At 44.2% G+C, this 22,962-nt stretch overlaps 1 protein-coding gene across 2 annotated transcripts; it reads left to right on the top strand.

Annotated features, from left to right (window-relative positions):
* Positions 1-256: 256 nt before the first annotated feature.
* LOC146186052 (uncharacterized) lies at positions 257-22,681 on the top strand. 2 transcript variants are annotated; one of them, XM_084606972.1, is made up of 5 exons: positions 257-457; positions 18,227-18,396; positions 19,004-19,062; positions 19,716-19,781; positions 22,442-22,681. In XM_084606972.1, exons 2-5 carry the CDS (start codon positions 18,230-18,232, stop codon positions 22,561-22,563), a joined length of 414 nt encoding a protein of 137 aa, XP_084463098.1. In that variant the 5' UTR covers positions 257-457; positions 18,227-18,229; the 3' UTR covers positions 22,564-22,681. The 2 variants fall into 2 exon arrangements, with proteins under 2 accessions (XP_084463098.1, XP_084463097.1); XM_084606971.1 differs by lacking the exon at positions 257-457 and adding an exon at positions 16,615-16,700.
* The last annotated feature ends 281 nt before the right edge of the window (positions 22,682-22,962 follow it).

Here is a 22,962-nt window from a genome sequence, read left to right as displayed (position 1 = left end):
CTGGTTAAGCCAGATATCCAGCTTGTGTTGCGACTTAAAAAGACATGGCCAGAAGCTTATGAGTCCGTAAGAATAGTCCAGTTTGCTTTTTCGATGTCTCGAGCCTACTCTTCTAAGCGCAACACGTTCCAAGGAGCCTCAGAGACGTAGGAATGTACCAGGTGTTGCATATTATAACCAGCAGGGGGCCACGGTCATTTGTACCTCAGCGCCACCACAATGATATACATAACTTGCCCAAGTAGGGAGACGCATTCTTTGGGTGTTCCGTGTGTGTACCAACAAGCCGTGGACAATAAACCCGTTCCTACCGGCGTCTCGATTCTAACAATGGCGACGAGAGTGCCACGAACTTGCCGGCTTTGGCTAAAGCAGCGAAACGCAGCACCCGTCATGAACGCCGCCCAAGAATCAGCACCGTTCATCGGGAGTCTGTCGGAATTCTTCACCACGACAGGTAACATGCCTATATACCTTGAGCGATTCGAGGCTTTCGCGAGAGTGAATAAACTGGACGAGCAAAGCAAGACGGACGTGCTTATCACTAACTGGGTGACGGCGCATATACCACTTTGCGGAACTTGGACTTATCAAGAGATAAAACAGACGCTTCGAACCATTACGCGCCGAAACGTTCGGTAGTCACAGAGCGGTATAACTTCCATAAGCGTACACAGGGACCCCGGGAGACAGTTGATTACTTCATCGTAGAACTTAAGCGGTTGGCGACAGACTGCTCATTTGGAACGTTTTTGTCTAAGGCACTCAGGGACCAGCTTGTCGTGGGTGTGCGCAGCGAGGCTATTCGGTGCAAGCTTCTGTCCGCTGAAGACAAGGGCTTAACGTGGGATAAAGAGTGCGTTATCGCCACGTCTATGGAAGCCGCTGAGAGCCACGCGAGGGAGATCCTACCAGGACCCAACGTGACACGAGAACCGAAGGAGGAGGTCAGGTGGCAACGTGGTGGCAGTGCAGGGACTATGCAGTCGGACAACCACAATTGGCGACGTGGGACGCTGGGCGCAAGTAAAGAGTCCGCTGACATGGACAGGATACCGTCGTGCTTTCGTTGTGGGGTCACCACCACCCACAGGACTGTTGGCACATCAAGGCAAGGTGCTACAATTGCTCCCAGACAGGACATTCAGTTAGCATGTGGGCTACAAGGCAAATCAATTTTACTGGGGCGAAGGTGTCTAGTTTGGAATTGTACGCGCTAGGAGAAAGAATTCATCCGTACAAAATTGACATGAATGTAAGCGGGAAAACCATTGCTATGGAAATAGATACAGGCTCAGCGGTATCTATTTTTCCTGAAGATAAATTTGTAAAACATTTTAGACATCTGCCATATCAGCGTCTGCAATTTCGATTAAGGACATACAACGGCTCAAGAGTGCCATTGAAGGGCAGGGTCACTGTAACTGTAACTCTAAGGGCACTTCTTTTAGACTGCCGTTAGTGGTAGCTGCAAATGAACAAGGGCGCACGGTGCCAGCATTGCTTGGCCGAGACTGGTTGAATCACATTCACCTAAACGGGTCACAGGTCTTCCGAGTGAACGCAATTACTAAACAGGAAGGGCTGCTAGACAAGTACAAGGACATATTCACAGGTCCAATTGGAACTATGAAAGAATTTGTGGGCTCTATTTTTGAAGCAGGGAGCACAACCTGTATTCTGTAAAGCCAGGCCAGTGCCGTACGCCCTGAAAGACAAAGTTGAAAAAGAGTCGAAGGAATTGGAAGCGGCAGGTGTGTTGTACCCGGTACGCGAAAGCCAATAGGCAACGCCTGTTGTATCAGGTCTGAAGAGTGACGGAGAAGCCGTCAGGATATGTGGCGACTACAATGTGTCCCTAAACCCTTGTATAACCGTAATTCATTACCCGTGGCCGTTGCCGGAAGATGTGTTTGCTTCATTGGCAGGGGGGACTTGTTTCAGTGTACTGGATTGATCGAAGACGTACTTGCAACTTGAAATGGATAGTCCTTCGAAATAGTTGCTAACGATTAACACACATCGCGGCCTTTTTCGCTACACGCCTTCACCGTTTGGTGTCGCAAGCGCCCCTGCCATTTTCCAATCTGTGATGGATCGGGTATTGGTTGGCTTGGAGGGCACAGTGTGCTATCTCTATGATGTTCTCATAACAGGAAAGACCGAACACGAGTGCCTGAGACGCGCTGAACAGGCGCTACAGAGACTACGAACGCATGACATACGTGCCAACGCCGATAAATGTCAATTTATGATACACCGCGTCCGCTACCTAGGTCACGAAATCGATGAGAGAGAGAGAGAGAGAGAGAGCAACTTTTATTTAAAATGCCTGCAGAATCGGTTAGGCTCCCTCCAAGCAGGGAGCACAAGCTTTTACCGTGACGCGGCCACTACGTCAGTCTCGTGCGTTGTGCTCCTTGAGGCCTTGTTACGTCCCTCGCTACTTCCGCAGGTTCGAGAGGGCCGCCGCCCCCTTCTTGGGGGTGCTGCCCCCCCCCCCCCCCTCTCCTCGGTTTCGCTCGGTCGCTGCCTCTCTAGAGCTGCCGAGACCTGCTGGACGGCCTTGAGTTGTGTCTCTTGATCACAGCTCCTCGTTGCAGCCTCTAGCTGCAGTCAGCATTCATCCCACGAAATACAAAGTAGAAGCCATATTGAAGGCCCCAACCTCGACTAGCGTCTCCGAGCTTAAGGACTGGTTTTTCTAGGACTGGTGAATGTTTACGCTAGGTTCCTTTCTCAAACAGCAACGATCGTAGAACTACTCTACAAGCTGCTCAGAAAAGATTGTTCGTGGGAGGGGACGAAAGAGTGTGAGAGGAGCTTTCAGAAATGCAAGTTACTTCTAATCTTTTACTACGGCTTTCTTCATAGCCTGAGCCATTTCGAGACGTTGCACGCCACATACCATACTATACGAATGCAACATCGTGTCCTAAAGAGTCGACATACAGCGTTATTTTTGAGCATATTGCTAGGAAGGAAATGAAGAAAAGCAAGCATAAGGGGGAAGTGGGCAGCAAGCTTTCAGGCGGTGTACTGCCGGCCAGAATTGTTTTCCAGCTATTTTCTGCGCTTGTTTTACCTTTCATGCGTGGCTGGTGCATAAGCCTGCCGTCATAAAGGATATACTGCGGCCATATCTTCGCAATAGTCCAAGAGAGACGAGGGCAATGATGAGTTTATGAAAACACTAACACGAGAAAAAAAAACAGTGAATGGAATTAGTGACATTTTATAGCTTGCACCACAGGAGGGCAATACGCGTACACTACTGGGCGATTTATGGAGCTTCCAACAAGCTCGGAACGAAGTGAGGCGACAGAAAGACTGGGGGATAAGGGAAGGTGGGCGATGAGCGGGAGGGGAGATAGCATGCATAAACCACTTAAAATAGTCATCTTGCTTGTCGCACATCCAGTACGTCTTCGACGCTAGCGTTGACATGCATCAGAGCACTCTTGCAGTGTTGCTTTTTTCATTGGCATTGCCGGCGGTGTACGGAACTCCAATGGCAGATTTTTTCAAGGTACGTGGCTAAATCACAGATTTGCGAAGTTGAACTACTATTTCTCTTAGCATCAATTTGAGGAGTCCGAAATACAAGGAGCGTATTACGTTAGCATGTGGTGTGTGTGTAGGCGAGTGTATCCTTTGATGCAAGCTATAGTTATTGCCTCTCAGTGTCTAAACGCTGCAGATGCCCAGTTGACCCCTGAGTAGGCAGTGCGGTAGCCCTTTATTTAGGGCCAGCTGCCGAGGCGTAGATTCTTCCGCACAATGAAAATGGCGATCACGAAACCGAGCTTAGCAAAAATTTAGCCTATGGGAGAGAGTTTTTTGCATCTTTATTTACCATAGCAAGCAATTCGTTCCTTAGGTTTTTGCGTTGGAGCTTTTTATAAAAGGTTGCATACTTTAGTCCTAATTTAGGTGTTAAAACTGGGGTATTAGAACATGAAGACTGTTATCGAGATTAATGCGCGTCGTGTTCTGAAGCGGGCCTGAACCGATAGATTCAGATAAATGCGCTTATCACAAACTGAGGACTCGTGTGAAAGATGAACACGATCGAGTGCATCAGTGCTTATAATGTTCTTCGTGAAGCACCGTTTTACCCACGGGGCCAGATATCGTTAGAAGAAGAAACTCGCTAGCCGCCTCTCCCAACCAAGAAAAAAAAAAACCCATACAAACAAGGAATTCACAGGCTCTGTTTGCTTTCTACGACTGTCCCCAGATGTGGCCTTCATCGCGTTTCCGCGGATAGCAAGCGCTCCAGTTTGCGCATATTTCCGTGCTTGCCTGGGAGAGCACTCTGTGTGAGCGGTCGACATTTATTTCGCAGTAATGCCATGTTGTAGTTTCTTCAATGTGGTAAAATGGCAGTTCATAATAAGAGAGGCAAACTGCTGCGCGTAACGCTTGACTTCTCTATTTGTGAAGCACGCTATATGTCCCTTAAAGCATAAGAAATTATCTGAGAGCTTTTAAAATAAATGCGATGAATCAAATCCTCTGCGATCACCTAGAACATGTTTTTTTTTGTCATGCACATTATTACTCAGCGATGTAGGGACCCCGACAGATACTTATTAACAAAGGTTTTGCTGAAAATGCCATGGCTATTATACAAACGGAATTTTGGAGCTAAATATCATCAGACGCTTTTATTCCCACAGAGAGCATCGAACGTCACGCGCACATATGGCTGAGTGCATTTAATCATTACCAAACTAAAAAGTAAGCGATTTCAAATGCGGTGATTTTTCACCCTTCGTTATAATAAACTCTACAGTTAGGCGGGTGTCAGTACATTAAGTATTACTTTCTTGTCGAGGTTGATGACTTTAATGTAGTACTCGACGAACAAAACTACAGCGGACCAATCTTGACTGAATTTAGCAATTTTCACATTGGACACTGCTATTGTTGCTGGCATGTAAACAATTACAGCTCTTGAGGAAAACGTGCAAATTTACTCTGATTAAGGAATTCGGCGAACTTGCTAGCGTAATCTATTGTGACAAGTGCCAGCTTCTTAGCAGCTTGCTTTCGTACACTCCGTCACGCATTCAGCATTTCGCAACTAATCTCCTTGCAAGCTTCCTATTTGCTGATAAAGACCTCATGGTAGATAGAAAAAAGATATAGGAAAAAGTTATTACCTCTTTTCAGCTGGGCATTAAGACTGAGCATTAACCAATTTATTTACAGCAACTTATATATGTCTACCGGCCAACTACACTCGGTCCGGCACACCGGATGACCCCGACCCGATCGCATGTGTCAGTGCGGCCAGACAAGAAAGACGGCCCTCGAGGCGCTGACTCCTGTTAATCCCAACTCTCTATTACCTTGGCTTTACTATGGAGCCCAAGTTCTCATACATAGGGCGTGCACGCGCTACGCACTCATCGTAGACATGACTGCCAAATGGCTGGCAAATTCAAAGCCCAGGCACCCCGACTTCACAGCTGAGCCAGAAGATTAGAAATATTACTACGACGAAAACGTGGCCGCAGTTAAATGCAGAAAATGCAACATGGATGCCCACCCAACAGTGCAACACATGTTGTGGGACTGCCCTGGCTACCATGATATCAGAAAAAGGTACCTTCCAGGCCATGTCACAACACTTAGTGCCTGGAGAACAGCGAGCAACGGCGACGCTCGAGCCCCACCCGCGCTGCTATCTCTCTGGAAGTTTGCACGTGAGCAGGCATTGACACCGTATTGTTACCTCCCTGAACTTACTACCTCTCTCCCTAGAGTAGGCTTTTGCGCCATTTCCATTGATTATTGACTTATCACTCAGTCACACCAACTTCGAGACTGAAGGTTCTGTTAACAAGGAGGAGGAATCAACATTTATTATGCCCGAAATAATTCGGTGGTGCATGCTTGCACCAGACGGGGTGGTTCCTTAGTTGCGGGACCCATATGTTCCCAGCCGCTCCTGGCCCCTGTCCGTCAGTGCGAGCTTGATGGATAGGAGGGGCTGGATAACAAGGTCTCCCATCGCTCAAGGGGTTGGGGATTGGGGGTATTGGCGGGAAGGGGAGGAGGGGGGCATTGAGTTTTGTGCATTCTGCCAAAACGTGCAGCAGGATGCCTCTTTCTTTTTTTGCAAAAAGGACAGAGCATATCGTGTTCCGCAGGGTACACGCAGTTCATTAGTACGGGATGCGTAAGCGATCCCGCCTGCGCTCGACACAGGATCGTCTGTTGTTGTTGCCTGGTGAGTTTGGGGTGCGGTTCTGGCAGTTTGCACCTTTTCTCTCGGTACATACGGGTTATCTCCCGGAAGCTGGTAACCGGATGCGGTAGCTCTTCCGGCTCGTGCTCGCCCCGGATTGACATTTCTCGGGAATGGTAGTCAGCGATGGTGTTGCCTGCTACCTGTGAGTGAGCCGGGACCCACACGAGCTCTATGGTTCTCGGAGGCTTGTACCTGAATAGAATGGCTCGTGCCGCGGAGTGGATTATCCATTTGCGGAAGCTTCTGTAACCTGTCTTTGAGTCGGTGACTACGATGTCCACGCTCGGCTGCGCGAGTGCGAGGGCCACGGCTGCTTCTTCGGTAACTGCGGGGTCTGTTGTCTTTATGGACGCGCTGACGATCAGCCTGTCTTTTGACGTAACCACCACCGCTGCACGGTTACTGTGTTTTCGGAGCGAGGCGTCCGCGTAGAGGACCCTGAGGTTCTCTTCCAGCTTCCGGGCTATGGCTTTGGCCTGCGCGGTGCACCTCTCGTCGTCCTTGCCCGGCGTCAAGCACCTCTTTGAGACAGAATGCTTTCTTCTACTTTTGGCCGTTAGCCCAGCTTCCTTCCCATTTTTGTCATTCTATACTTCTGCTTTTGTTCGTACTTTCTTTTCAAATACTGATATCATAGATATCTTAGGTTTGAAACACCGCAAACACAGAAGACATCGTTATTTACCTTAGTGGCATTGTCGCACTTGATAGAGGTACTCAATTTCTTGTGTGATGTAAGCCAATGCCAATGTACACAGTTTGTGTTAGAAAGAGAGAGGGGTCTCAAAGCGGTCATATATATTGTTGCGAAGAAGAAGATGGCAGTGGCGCAAAATGATCCCTCGCGTTAGGCCAGACATTAAATCATCGTTCATCCTGTCTCCATGTTCATCCTGTCTCCATCCTGTCTCCGCACCTCCTACATTTTGGTTGGAGGTGCGGCGTACGTCATCCCCATCCTCGCCTTGAAGCATCGACGCCATCTGTAAGCCGGGACCATCGACCGAGAGCCCTGGGGCATCATCGAGCAGCTTTGCCCCTGCCCTTCCTGCCCATACCCGGCCAATTACCACCGCCCAGCCTCCAGTCCGGATCTGAAGACATGGAGAAGAGATAGACCAACGAGACCCGAGACGAAGGACCCGAAGGACCCAAAGGAACCGAACATGCACTCGCAACCCCCGCCCAGTCGCTCGTCGCGACCTCGAGCCATCGGTCCCATGAACTCTGGTGACGGATGGTTGAACAGCTCCAGGGGAGGCGGATCACCCAAGCATCCCCTTGTTCATTGTCATCGGGTGGCAAGCGCATCGTTCTCTTCTATCTTTTCCAGAACATTTACACCCTCACGTCACCATCGACTTATTTATTTTTTATTTATTTACACATACTGCAGTCATAGAGACCAAGCAGGGGGGGCAACATTCAAAAAGCAAAAATAAAATCAAACACTACGCAAATCCAGCGTTCCGGCAACAATAAAAGAAGAAACCAAACAGAGGGCAATGATATTGTTAAGTTTACACATACAATAAGACACTCTTTTCAAAAGCAGCGGCATCCTGAGCCGAAAAGACATTTGCTGGCAGTGAGTTCCATGTTGTGATTGTTCGGGGAAAAAATGAGTTTTTGAACGTATTTGTGCGTGCAAAGTACGGGGTAAGGTTATGGTTGTGGCTATTGCGTGTCTGTCGTGTAGAACGGGGGGATATATAGGGAGCAGCATTAATATTAAATTGACTAGAGTAAAATGAGTACAGAAATTTAAGCCTTGCAAGTGCTCTCCTTCTTTCTAGAGTGGATATGTTCTTCGTAGACATCAGAACGGATGGCGAGATAGAGCTATGGTAAGCGTTAAAAATGAAACGGACTGCTTTTCTTTGGATCATTTCAAGTTTCCTTATATCCTTTTTTAAGTGCGGATCCCATACGACGGAAGCATACTCAAGTTTCGGACGAATTAGTGTGTTGAAGGCAAGTTGTTTAAGTTCAGAGGGAGCGTGTTTTAATTTGTGTCTTAGAAGGCCGAGGTTCCTTGAAGCAGACGAGCAAATGCTATTAATGTGGCTGGACCATGAAAGGCGATTTGTAATGGTGACTCCAAGATATTTGTATTCGCTCACCTGTAGCAGTGGAAGATTGTTTATTGCGTAATTAAAAGCTTCAACGAAACGATCGGGACGATCGCTAGGTGGCCTCGGGAAGTGTTGCGAAGAAGATCGGTACTGGTATGAGAGGAGCCCTCGCGCTAGTCCAGGCATTAAATCATCGGTCATCCTGTCTTCATGTTGGGCCGCCTCTTTGCTTGTCACCACGTACCATATATATATATATATATATATATATATATATATATATATATATATATATATATATATATATATATATATATATATATATATATATATATATATATATATATATATATATATATATATATATATATATATATATATATATATATATGTGTGTGTGTGTGTGTGTGTGTGTGTGTGTGTGTGTGTGTTTGTGTCTTTAAATTTATCCCATTTTTATGTGTTTGTCAAAATTAGATTTTATTTGTCTTATTTCAGTTATGTTTCTATTTTTCTTTTTTTCATGTAATTTTGACTTGCGCACTTCATTTACTTATCGCTTATCTTTGTTACCCTCTCAAAGCCCTCCAGCGTCCTTAAGCTAGACAAGGGAGCTATGGACACCGTCGCATGAGATCGGCGTAGGGTATCTCTAGGTGAAGGGCTTTGCTTTACCTCCTGTCTACTGTTATGTTACACTGTATTCTTTCTAATCTTTCGCGGTGTTTCATTAAACCTCTGTAAATAGTTCGTGCGTATAAAGCATATTTGCAGTGTGATATATACCACGTTTAAAAACAAAAATGGCTTTAGTAGTGGTTAGCGCTTTCTCGAATGGAACACAGGAGGATAGCAGTTCGAGGCCTGTCCTTTAGAGGAATTTTTTGAAATTATGATTGCCAGCAGAATGTGGGTACGCCCTGCCCATGCATCCTTTCCACATTTTGTGGTGACACGCTCTGATGACTCCAATTTTCCGTCTCATAAGTGCCGCAATGCGAGGTGCCTGTCCCTATGGGACTGAAATTGGCGCCAACTTATTATCTGTACTTGTACAAGCCTTTCGGTCATTTGTCCAGGCCCTCTATATATGAGACTTCCGCCGCGTAAGCCGTGCAATGAAAGGACATTATCACTTTCGGGCGCTTTCTCCCGTGTCTGTTTTTCTTGTGCCCAACTCTGCATGACCGTATCTGCTGGGCGTTATGCAGCCGCTGCATCATTCACCTTGTCGAACTACGTTGAAACCTCCCAACATATAATGCAGCTAGCTCCGAACATTGATAATCTTCGCTTTCCCTAATGCTCTATTTGAGCTCGTGTTCAGCTGGAGCTTGTTGCCTCAGCCGGAACAAGTGTTTTGGGCAGTTATTTTATTCCTCGGTAATAAAATAAAAGAACACTGCTAATAAAATAGCTGCTATGATCAGTGATAGGAAATCTGGAATTACTGTACATCCTGCTGTACACGATACGGAAGAGAACAGCTAGCGAAACCAAAGCATAAATGCCGGCTGCTTTTGTTATTAATTTGTGGCGTTGATCGCTGGGAAATTAGCAGCGAAATCGCGTTACTGTTGATTTTAAACTAAGAGAGAGAACAGCCACATGAGGCCATGAGGGCTGATCTTCGCAGTTAAAGTACAACACAATAAATTGCGTTGTAAAAGTAGCTGTCCAATATTCCATTGACGGGCTAATTATGTGGCCTATAATACAATCCGGAGATTACTCACTAGCGGCATTCACGATCATAGCAGTGAACCTATAGAACATCGTGTATTACTGCGAGTGCCAATCGGAACGTGTAATAACAGTGAGAACCACAGCCGTACGAGAACTCTATTTGCTATATGTGGCATCAAGGGTGCCAGAACTGCGGGTCTCGCTGCGCTATTTAGCAGGCAAACTCAGGGCAAGGAGAAACTTTTATGGAGTACATATTATGGGAGCTAAAAGTGAACGAAACCAAGGTAAGCTTAAGAACATGTCTTCATTCTTTATTTACGGCATTAATTAACAAAAAAATTATATTGCAACCATTTTTGGCTGAAAGAAAATTGTATAGAAAGTAGAAAATAATATATCTACGTGCCGTCAACTCTTATCTGCGGAAGATGCTCTACCAAATGCGTCAGCTTTCTTACCCTGACAGCTGTAATTGCTAAATAACTGCTCTTTTTCATTTCCTATGCTATAAATGAAACTACAAGTGACTTATAAAAATTCCGCATACGTACAGTTTTACTTCACTATATTAGGGTAGGGGTGGTCATGCTTGTTCATTTCCTTTCATCTGGCTAGGGAGAAAGTGAGGCAAACGCGTCCAAATATGGCCGAAGCGTCTAAGGTCCAGCCACTAAACTGCGGCATGAATCAGCAGGCAGCCAGGGTTTACATCAGCCTGAAAATGTCGGGTCTAGTAAATCTGTCCAGCTGAACAAAGGCTGTAGGGCTCATGTATGCTTAGTAGCTCGAGCCTCCACTGAGTTGGTTGACTCGGCCCGACCCGCTTGTAAAGGATCATGCATACGCTGCCATCTCGGGACAGCGCCTGCTCTCTTGCCTCTTCGGTGGTTGGGCACAAGACTGTGCATTGTTTCCTTGCTGGATGCTTGGTGTGGCAGTCATCTAGGCCCAACCGAAGTGTGTTCATAGAAACGCTGCTTAGTCAGGCTGAGTCAGTCCGACATCTGGCACTCCACGAATCTGTGTACTAATGTCGCGCACATGTGCACAAGATTTCTCAGGCCGCTGACGGCACGCCTCGGCACCTACTTCTCTGCACGTAGCATATTCTGTGACATAATCAAGGCTTCGGCACAAGAAATCTTATGCAAATAAACACACTTTATAGTCACTGTAACTGGCTCCTCAGTCAGTCATAGAAATTTGTCGCATAGTCATAAGACCTTTGCCAACGCATACCTCGTCTCATAAATCATATTCATAGACTGAATTTTTTTCTAAATATACGTCATTGAAGTTTGCAAGCCTTTTTTATCCCGTGCGAAGACCAATGATGCGAATTTGGTGAGGCAGCGCTGAAATTAAAATGAACTAGCCGCTGGGGAAAAATTGGGTAGTTTGGTCCAATTTCGCCTAAGACGTCAGTGCCGGTAATGCGTTGATTCCACCATTACTGCAAGCGCAGAATCACAAGGATGATGCTCTAAGAAAGGAGTTTGTTCGGTTTACTTCAAAGTAAACTAGTAAACTAGTAGCCAGAGTAAAAGATGATACTTTGGCTTATTACTTGTTGAAAAGGTGATTTTGGGACTAATTTAGAATGTGATTTCAACTTTCGCCCCTTAAAAAAGCTTGGAATCCTTTCTAGAGGACTAGCATTGTGAATCATATAGTCGATTCTTACCGCTGCATATTGTAACTGTCTATTTCAGCGACAGCTCCACATCGCTTGAAGCTGCTGTGTGTTACTATCGCTTCGCGAATGTTTTTGGTCAATTTGAAAAAAAAAAAAAAATCTGACACATTATTCATGCGTCGCCCTGAATACCTTACACAGCAAAAACTGTATGAATATACCGCGCAGCAGCAAATGACTTTGTGGTCCTAGTACATCGTGCAGTAAATTTGGCATTGCCGAGCGGTGCCTATATAGTGGCCCTGGGTTATGTAGTGGGATTAGCGAATGAGAACCCACAAGAGCACACGCTACTGAGTAGTTTTCAAGGTGTGGACAAGTAATTTAAAAGGGATGTGAGATGAAATCCGTAGTGTGGTCCCTGCATCTTGATCACATCGCGCAGCTTTGCGAAAACATTCAGTTGTCTTTCGTTCATTGGCATCCTCGATGCCGATGACGTTTTGAGAAGCAGTCGGTTTGTAATGCAGCCCATTTCAGTCAAATAACCTTCCAGTTGGCTTTGTCTCTCAACTGAACTGGCGGGACTCCAGGGAGCTACTAAACGCTATGTTTCATTATTTTTAAACGCTTGAGGTTTTTTTTTTATCCAAACTTAGCAGTTCCGCTTTGTCAACATCCATGTTCGTTAAGTAGAGTCTTACTAGTTCTTTTTTTTTTTTCCACGCTGAATACCACATTGGAATCCTATACCGTTGCCCCACGATAACTGGCCAACTATGCTATTCGTGCCTTTCTGAAGTCATTTCTTTGTTACTTTTTTAATACTGTATGCCCAGTTTGCCTGAACTTTTTGTCGGGAGTACAATATAAACAAACAAAATAAATTGCAATCCACAGTGGCCTTTCCTCGTTTCTTTCAGAAGTGCATTTGTTTTTCTTTCTTTAATTACAATATAAACAAACAAAATAAATTGCAATCCACAGTGGCCTTTCCTCGTTTCTTTCAGAAGGGCATTTGTTTTTTTTTCTTTAATTTATTTTTTATTGTAGTGTTTCCTTCCTCCCGATAACTTATTCGCCATAATTGCTTCTTTGCTGATTTTCTTTTTATCCCTCTTGTTTTTGTGTAAATAGTTCGCCATCTTAAATGAATTATTCTGTGCCTGAGCATTTGTTAATAACGTACTGGATATGTACTAAGTCCTCCCTCTTGTATCGTGTTAACGTCTGTGAAATTAAATCAGTTTACTTAGTTCATCACGCTAGGACTCTAAATTATAGTGAACAAAAATAGCTTGAAATATTTCGCTTTAAATTATGGGTTTACACTTGTCAAGCTGTTTAAACACTTATCTTGTTCGACAAGAGTATTCTGAACATATTCTGCAGAAAATTAAAGCTGCCAATTGCTTTGTAGGCCTTTTTCATTGCTTGTTAAACATTTTGAGTGTCAGATTTGAAAGTGGTTGTTTTATAGGAGCATAATTTACTTTTTATCACGCAGATTTACCAAGCGTTACCATTACTAGGCTTTCGAGACACCATCCAGTGCATCTGTTTTGCCCTAGAGTAGTCGCGGAGAAGAAGGTAGTTTTTTTTTTTTTTTTTTTTTTTTTTTTTTTTTTTTCTGGAGGAACAATAAATGATGGTATTGGTCGAAGGGCGGCTCTGAGAACCTCTTTATATGCTTGGTCTAGCGTCAAGCTACTCCTACAACGAGAGGGGGCTAACCGGCTCATGAGAAGGTGAGGTTTAGGTAAAGGACGACTTGTTCTATCCAAAGCCCCGGAGCTCCAAATAATTCAAAAAGATTTTTTTTTTTTTGCGCGCTGTTGGCGGTCATTATTCTAAGTATATATGGTTTTGAAACAAACGTTTGGCGAGGGATCAGACACCGTTTACTGTGATTTGCGTGGGAGACTATTTAGAACCTAAAATGTTGTTGTCTGTCCGATAATTGGGGGCTACAGGCCGGAATGCTTATGTTTAGTGCTGCCAGCTAAGAGCTAACCGAAATTCGTGATAACAAAACATTTGCCGAAAGTAGTGAGACGTATTTACACAAAGTTTAAAATAATACTATCGCTGTAATCATCATCGCAGCCATTCATTTGTAGAATTTGGCGTCCTGCAGGAGAAAGGATACTTCTGCCACTCTCCCTTTATCTCCTCGGACTTTCCGATTTCATCCGCCCACTTGATTTTGCCGTGGTACCATCGGCATTTGTTCGCTTAAGGTGATAAGCTTTACGACTGCACTGTTACCGTAGTAGGTTCGCACCCGTTACGTCATAAGCTGCACATGAACATTGTTATTAGAAAACGAAGAGTCTATCAAGGAAACCTAATGGCAGATTTCGAGAGTTTCCATAGCCCATGCTTAGGGGAGCCGTGTAGAAGGACACAGCATTATTAAACAAACTCCATACTGATAACAGCATCTTGTTTGTTTAATGATGATTTTTTCACTGGGTTTAACGGTTGAGGAGTGGTCTACGTTTATACTTCGCAGGTTTTCAGACGTTTTGGCAAGTTGGAATACAGTGACTGTATTTTTTGTTTTCGGCGAGGACCGCAATAAAACACAAATGTACATAGATTCGCAAAGAGTGCCGTTAACATGTGCTAGCGTGGTTGGTGGTCAGCTTCACGAGTGTAGGCACAAATGAAAGTTAGTATGACATAAAGAAAAGAGCAGTAGAGATGCTATGCCGTACATAGAATGAAAGATAAAAACGTTATTAATGGTAGAAACTATTGATAGCCATATCTTTTGACACAGCAGATCTCCTGTCATATTTTTGGAAAAGTTAATAATATACGTATTATATGCAATATTGTCTTCTGCTGCGTAGCATTAAGCAGAGAGGGCACTTGCTGGTTATTGTATATAGCGATTACACATTCTCCGAAGACCTCTGACGCTGCATAGTCACACACACACACACACACACACACACACACACACACACACACACACACACACACACACACACACACACACACACACACACACACACACACACACACACACACACACACACACACACACACACACACACACACACACACACACACACACACACACACACACACACACACACACACACACACACACACACACACACACACACACACACACACACACACACACACACACACACACACACACACACACACACACACACACGCACACGCACACGCACACGCACACGCACACGCACACGCACACGCACACACACACACACACACACGCACGCACGCACGCACGCACGCACGCACGCACGCACGCACACACACACACACACGAGATTAAAGCAAGACGTTCACACCGATGATGCCCGCTCGCAAGTACTACTGTGCGGTTTCACATTGTGTTTTGCTGAAAGCACCAAACGACCCATTTTTGTTCTTGTCCCCATCACCCTGCATTTTTGCTTGCCCGTTTGCGTTTTTGTTTCCTATTAATTTTGCTTTAAATGCAGCGCTTTTTAAAAAGTCCATTTAGTCAATGACTTTTTTCGCTAGGGCACATCCGACTTTTTTTGTCAACAACTCAGTCATCGCCGTTGAGATTTGAAGAAAGGTTTTAAGAATGATTTATCGAAGGCGTATTTGCGTATCAATATTTAACCGCGTCATTGGTGGGGACTCAACCTGAGTTATAAGGCTCGGTGAGCTTAGGAATCTGTAGGAATTATCATGTCCTGTTTTGAGCACCTGGATTAGAGTGCTGTAAGCGCAGCCTTCTCCGTCGATCATCAGGGGCGCAAATAAGTACTTGGGCTTCTACCTTAATAGAAAAAAAAAAAGAACATAACTGCTTCTGTAGTTTTGAGACCAGGGCCGGCTTACACGATAAAGTCCGAGCTAAGTCCAGACTTAAATGGTGTCTTTAGAAAGACCAAGCTTATTTAAGACGGCTCGTGTTCCGAACGTCGAACGCTTCGGGTTCATGTTCACCAGAGTGGCTTCCCAGAACGGCCTCAGCAACCACTTGGGGCATTTTTCCTGTTAACACAATCTTCAGCCGCAAAAAGCAATGGCACGGATTTTACACAACGCAAAATTGACGGAATGTGTACATCTTACAGCAGGGACAGTGCCAGCGCATCCCTGTATTTCCCTAATTTCTCTACTTAGACACCTGGCGTCCTTGTGTCTTAACCAAGACAGCACTAGAGTCGTAATCATACAAGCGACTTATTCAAGTCTGGACTGAAGCCCAGTCTTGACCCCAGTCTTAAGCGGCCATGCTAGCGGCCTATTCTTTAGACTCCAGTTAAGTCTGGACTTAGCTAAGACAGTCTTAAGATTGTTTTGTGCAAGTGGGCCCAGGTTAGTGACGGGAGACCGGCCAGAAGAATGGGAGAAATTAAAATGACTTGGAAAATTATCCCTGATTCGACTGCGTATAGGGCTCTAACAGCATGCACTGAAGAGTCGACATGCAATGTTCTCTTTGCGCACGTGGCAAGAAATAAAGAGAAATAAGAAAAACGAGCATGAGGGAAAAAACTCATTGCAGAATTTCGGATTATCTGCTGCCTGTCACACTGTTTTGTCAGCTCTTTTTTGCGTTTATTTTAACATATATACGCTAAAGCTACATATGGCTGTCCTCGTAAAAAAATATAGTGCAGTAACTGACCTCATAACGGCCCACATGAGAGGACAGGGCAATGCGGGGTTCATAGAAGCACCACGAGCAAAAACGTTAAATGAATCTGTCGTGTTTTATCCTTGGCCCAAGCATGGGGGCTTTGAACGCACCCCACGGCACTGCTTGTAAAGTTTCCAATGCATTCCCGGAAAAAGGTGAGGGAACGGAAGGCTACAGAGCGAAGGGCTGACGGACAGTGACTGGAAGGGCAGCTGGCAGCCTGCAACTAATTTAAAACAGTCGTCTCGTTTGTCCCACAGCCAGATCGGCTTCGAGGCTAGCGTAAAAATGTGTTCAAGTACTTTTGTAGCCTTGTTTTTGTTCTTGGCATCGCCGGCAGTTTATGGAACGCCTATGTCGGATTTCTTCGAGGTATGTAGCTAAAAATGCTCAGATTCGCAAGGAACAAATACGAGGAACATAATATGCGCGTCCGCGGCGTTGTATTTGTCTGTGTCAACAAGTATACTTAAATTTAGCTGCAATAATGAATAAAATTCCGCGGGATTCACGTTCACGCAAAAATATTTGCTTTGTTGCCGCGGAGGTCATTCAGCTGGCTTTTTGCTGGAGGAGGGAGCAAGTTTGTCCTCTGATGCTTCAATGCTTGTGTTGACTTCCTGTGGCCGTTCAGAAAGAAATAACTATTTTTTTGCCCCGAGCGCACATCGCACAAACTTACTTTTCTCCGTGACTGCGTGCGCGCGAATTGAGTGCCTTGTATTCTGCTGCATGCGATGAGTTGACTGCTTTTCATGCCTTTGTTGTTGCAGATTCTTAGTCGACAAACTGAGTATGTGTCACTATATCCACTTGTTTCAAAGCCAAAGTGAGCAGTTCGAAACAGTAGAAAACAACAAACGATGATCGTAAAAAAAGTAGGTTAGCAAAATCACGAACTGCCGGAACGGGGCTTTTATTTGTTTTATTAATTTTATTAATTCAAGCTTTTGAATAAAGTTCCTGAAAAAAAAAAAAGCCGAACGAATCATTTGCTTGCAATGGGTTTCATTGCAAGCAAATGATTCGTCCGGCTTTTTTTTTTTCAGGAACTTTATTCGAAAGCTTGAATTAATAAAATTTAAATTTGCATGTTACTGGGTACTCGAACATTTACATAGACATTAAGTTTGGGGCACGTCGTGTCCAGAAAGTGACTTTAACCGAAAGTTTCGAATAAATGCTTCTACCGGAAACAGAGGGCCACGTGCAAAAGTTGAACACTAGGAGATCGCTGTTTGTCTAAGCTTCTGTTAGAGTCAGGCGGCAAGTATTTGCTTAAGTAAAAGAACTTATACGACAGAATGATTTAGGAAGAATTCCAATCACTTGGTTTGTGTAGGTAATGATATTATTTCAGACATTAAACAAGTTAGCACTTGAACAGGCATTCCGGCGCCTCAATTTCTGCACTTACCTTCTCGCTGTCTATCAATGCCACTTTCGCAGTGATATTACCTGCCCTTCTGTTCCTCAAATTTATCCTAAATTTAGGCCTGTGCTTCCTGTTCTCTAGTGTGCTTGCGTCTCCGTTCTATTCAATTTACGTAACTGCTTTTCTTGTCGCTGCTTACCCAGCATGCGTTAGAGTTCGTGATTTGTATAGCGTATCCCTCCTTAGTGTTCATTGCTCTAAATTCTGTCTTACAGAATTTTTCTTCGTTTACATATGCATTTATGAAAACCGCGTCATTATGAATCACAGTTCTTATTGTAAAGCCAATGAGCTTAAGGGATCTCCAATGATTCATCTGTTTCTGGGATACAACCCTTTCCTTTATTTTTTGCTCGTACCTCGTTTCCGTACTGTCGTTTCTGTATTTTACTTTTATTTTTAGCTCGTTCCTTTTTGCTTGTGTTTACTCTTATCTCTTTCCATTCTTTGGCAACATGCGCAGAGAATGCATGAGGAGCCCGTGCAGACGTACCAGTGTTTCCGCAATGCCACCAGCTTCGAAGATGCATCGGCCACTGACCTCACTGTCCTCTGGGACGGCGGTAATCTGCCTGAGGATGAGGCAGTCTGCGAAGTTGCTTTTTTAGAGCCTGGGAGCCCGGAGAAAACGATGTGAATACCTGTGCTTTCGAGCCGATTTTGAATATGAAACCGCCGTCCAAACGAATAGTCCATTATTAATGTATACAGGTTATTTCTGTGAGACACACCGTTTAATTTCATCCTTAAAATTTAGAAATGAGGTGCGGTTAGCATGCTTTCAGAAGGATGAAAATTTAGAAATGAGGTGCGGTTAGCTTGCTTTCTGTTGTTACCTTCTGATATGTTCTGATTGCTGCCTTGTAGTCACACTTTGACACTTACAAGGCATACTTCGCTTTAAATGTAGGATGCGGTAGGTTTAAGGGGTCTCTCAGTTCCACACTCTGCCAATGAAGCGACTGTCTGCGACATCTGCGTGGTGGATTATGGTGCCTTACGCTACGCAGAGCAGAATATTGCGCTTCTGGTTGGCCACTGTCAGCTGTGATAGAGTTGCCTACTCGGCCAGAACCTGGCGCACCACGTTGGCCAGTGCCAACTGTGATAGCACGATCCTCTGAGCCACTCTACAGCTGCCCACCGGTTACGCCGATGCAGATGACGACGCGGCATAGCTCAAGCTAGGAATAGATGCCTAAGAGCTGCGCTCTAAAAATTCTTATTTTTCGCTTCACAGGTTTGAAGTGAACGCAGAGTACGTGCCAGGAAACGACAATGCTATACTGACCGGTGAAGGTAAGCTAACTTAGAGTGTGTCATGCGGTCCGATTTGTCAGTAAAGGTACTAATTGATTTCGTAACTTGGCCAGGCATGATGGAATGCCAAATTGTACACTCGAAGTTAATAATGATAAGTAGGTACCTTGAAGTACACTTATGTTGGTTAGAATAAGGAACTAGGAGTTTCTACGTAATTTTCAACTGTTTGAAACATAACCACCATGTAAGTTGGAACCAAGAGTGCAACAAAGCGAACAGAAACCTTGATATGCATTGATTCGGAGAGCTCTAACGACAAATTTGAATTAGATTTTGTTTCTCTGTCTTTGCTTCAAATGCACTCATGTTAACGCTGTACGGTTCAACAGGGTGGGTGACCTAGCCACAAGACTCAATACTGCGTCCCCAGTACATTACTTAAAGAAAAGTAACAAATGCTAATAAACGTTACATATTCAGTTCGAATGCAAAATGATTGTTAATAAATCACGCAGAAACGTAGAAACCTGTAGGGGGAATCTCTAGATCGCTGTAGAAATTTTACTAAATCAAATATTTCGCAAGTTCTCTAGTATTTTTTAGAGAATGCTGCTGAGATATGTAAATAATTTAGTTTAGCAACTTTCCCTATTTTCTCGTTGTTCTTTTATTTTTTTTTTTTGCTTTAGGAATGCGTGTGGAGCTGTATCTTCTACGTCCGCCTTACAATGGAAATGCATACTTCTTCAGGGAAGGTAAGCGGTGCAAATTTCAGTTAGCTTTATTGACCTCCTACCCTACGTGTGTGCGTTTACTATGCCAAGAAGCTGAGAAATGCCGTGGATGTGGTAGGTGCCCAGTCCCCAGTGATACTGGTGCGGTGAAAGTCCATTTCAACAGTCGGCTTTGAGACGGCACACATTCCGCTGTCTCCCCATGTCGTTCCGAACGACTGTCGGGAACAATTTCAAACTATGTGCAAGGCCATCTGTGAACAACAGCGTGCAACTTGCTCAAATAAATGAATGAACCACGAGAGGGAATACTAAGGTCCCCATTATATTATTCATCGCTGAAGTTAAGTGAATACAAATTCCTGTTTCATTGTCTTCCGATGAGTCCGACCCCTTTTCTTTGGGTCTCCCTGTTGCAGCAAACTGTCTAATGTCACTTAATCTCCTGGTTCTTAACCTGACGGGCTAGCGCAAGTAGGGCTGATATTTCTGTACTTTACCTCAATATCTTCAAAATTACACTTAAGGCTTTCTGAGTTACCGTGAATTACAAGGCCCTTAAGAATGCAATATTTGGTGTAAATAAGGAAAGCATAAAGGGATGTTATTATTTTTATTTACTATTTCGATTTGTTAGTAGTGAGTTGATATTGAAATCATTTTATGACTGAAGGGAAATAATTAGAGGGTAGAAGACAAATAATCACGTGACGTTGTTACGATTCAAACCCACGACCGCCAAATCAGGTTCGGAACTCACACACGACATGTGGTGGGCTTTTATACTATCTAGTCAAGTTTGAGTAAGAAAATGATTCCAATAAACGTTTGGACTAGCAACTCAAATTACTAAATAGAAAAAAAATATTTTCCTTTCGCTGCCTAACTGTTGGCATCCTTCATGCGTGTGTGACAACACGTGCCCTTATTTTCATACTCTTGCAAGCTAAAAAGTATATTGGGTCAATGAGACAGGTTGTCGGATGAGGAGTTCTGGGTTAGTAGGGCGACCATATCTATGCCAGAAGACTGTTAATCAGAACTGAGTGGGAGAATACCTTGTTTTGCAGTGAAGGTAAATGTGTTGACAATGATGAGGTTTGAGGTTTAGAATATGAGATCTATTTATCTGTGGTTACTGATCTCGTTTACGTAATTCACGAACTGAAAACACAAAATTTATGCATGAGCGCACAAGCGAATTAATGTGACGCGTACACGCGAATATAAGCAATGCAAAGAGGAAGTAACAATAATAATAGAAATCATGAATATGAGAAGCAGATATAATTGCTCTATATTCCACTGTTAATAGAGTGTTTGGGTAAAATTTTAGTTTGAAATGAATAGCAACCCGTATAGATCACCACGAAATGCGTAGCTCTCCGCCCTAGAGGACTGGTAGGCGAAGCATATGGGTAGTTCTGGCTAAAGTAGGTAAAACCGTTAGATTGTTTGCTTTCAAGCACACGCAAAAAAAAGAAAGAAATCAATAAAACGAGCAGGCATGTGTTGGGATCTGACATGTGTATGAGTAAGAGACACGGCGCTCGGTAAATCCGACACGTGTGCATATCCTGGCGACGAAAACACGCGGCTGAACTCATTCTTTTGCCCCGTTAGAACATGCGACAACTTATCTGCTGGCTCCACGCTTTTAACGCAGCTTGCTGTCTTGCATGTTAGGCACGTGTGCACTATTCCGGCGACACCGAAATAAAGTATTATATAGTTGGGTTTTGTCTTTCCAAAGCAACAATGTTTTAAATGACTTTCTATATAAGGAACATGAGCTTCATTTCCATCAGTGGCAAATTAGTATCTCTTTTCAGTTGTGAGGAGCACTTGGCAGATGGAATACGATCGGGAACTTTTCGGAAGCATAAACAGGCTTTTTGTCGGTAGTTTACGTGCAGTTCAGGTAATTTTTGCATAGCTAAACTTTTGGCGTAAGAGCGGACGTTTTCCTTCTTCTTTGCTGACAGAAATAAAGCCGGGAACTACATGCAGGATTCGCCATGCTTTTGTCATTTTATGTTTTTACCCTTTATTAAAACAGTGAGCTTTTTTTTTCCGTGAGTTTTTTTACGTCTTAATGCACCTTGCGGTATATATTGAGGACGTTTTTCTTTTTGTTCATGTGCTATAGGCTATGCTCACGGTGCGTCATGATGTCACCGTGAAACAATGCATGTTAAGAGGCCTCATTGCGACTACAGAGCAGAGAACACTGGTTTAAATGTCTTTCACCTGAAATACGCCTAAGCCAAAAGAAAACTCTCCGTATCAATTCTACCTTCACACATAGAGCTATTGCACCGAGTGTTGTGCCCACGTGGTTACTACCACACAATGCGGCTCCTCTCTTCAAGACAGGTTCTTCGCCTTAGAAGAAGCGAGAAGTTTGCTGAATTTTAACACCAACTTTTCTGCTTCGGTCATCAGACTTTGGCATAGGAGAGGGATCCAGAATATTTTCATGCGTGAGTAAGTGTGTCCAAAGCGCACGTCGATCTCGGTGCAAAATAATTTTGCATTTTCCCCGCTTTTGTAATCAATCATATACACAACTGGTGCTTAACATAAACCCCATGAGGAGCGTAGGAAACGAAAGATATCCTGATAGTATTTAGGAATTTCATGCTGTTTTTTTTTTTGTTATGACCTTTTACTTTTCGCAGTCGTCACGCCGAGCGGCCCAATCAGCGTGAAGATCTACGACACCAGCCCGGATTGCGAGGACGCCCTGGCTTTGCGCGAACAAGTCTGCCCGGAGCCATGTAGCATGGAATCAACGCGATAAAAAGCTTTGTACTTCCTCGGCAGCTTGTACGCAGAGTGTGTCCAATTGAGCCATGATAAGAAAAAACAGCATTCATTTCCTTTTCCATTTCGCATGAAATTAAAAAAAAAATGCATTTCGTGACGCAGTGATGCAATCTGCTCTTTTACTGTTGAGCATGCAGGCAATGTACGTCACAAAGCCTATTTCCAGCAGCAGTTAAAAGACAGTTATTATCCAAGCCGAGCCTCACTTAGCGGATTCTCTGAGTAGGTATCAGGGCCATGTAAGCTGTATATGACAGCTGTCCGCTGCACCTACGAGATGTGTGCACATATGCTATGTGCATAATGTGACACGAGCAGAGCTGAAATGGCTGCGCAAAAACACGAGTATATAAGCTCTTGGAGTGGAAGTACT

The sequence above is a fragment of the Amblyomma maculatum genome, chromosome 6, assembly GCF_055883805.1.
Source record: "Amblyomma maculatum isolate TAMU_Amacu chromosome 6, ASM5588380v1, whole genome shotgun sequence".
Classification (NCBI taxonomy): Eukaryota; Metazoa; Arthropoda; class Arachnida; order Ixodida; family Ixodidae; genus Amblyomma; species Amblyomma maculatum.
The sequence above is the reverse complement of the archived record's forward strand: the minus strand, read 5'-3'. Positions and strand labels throughout refer to the sequence as shown.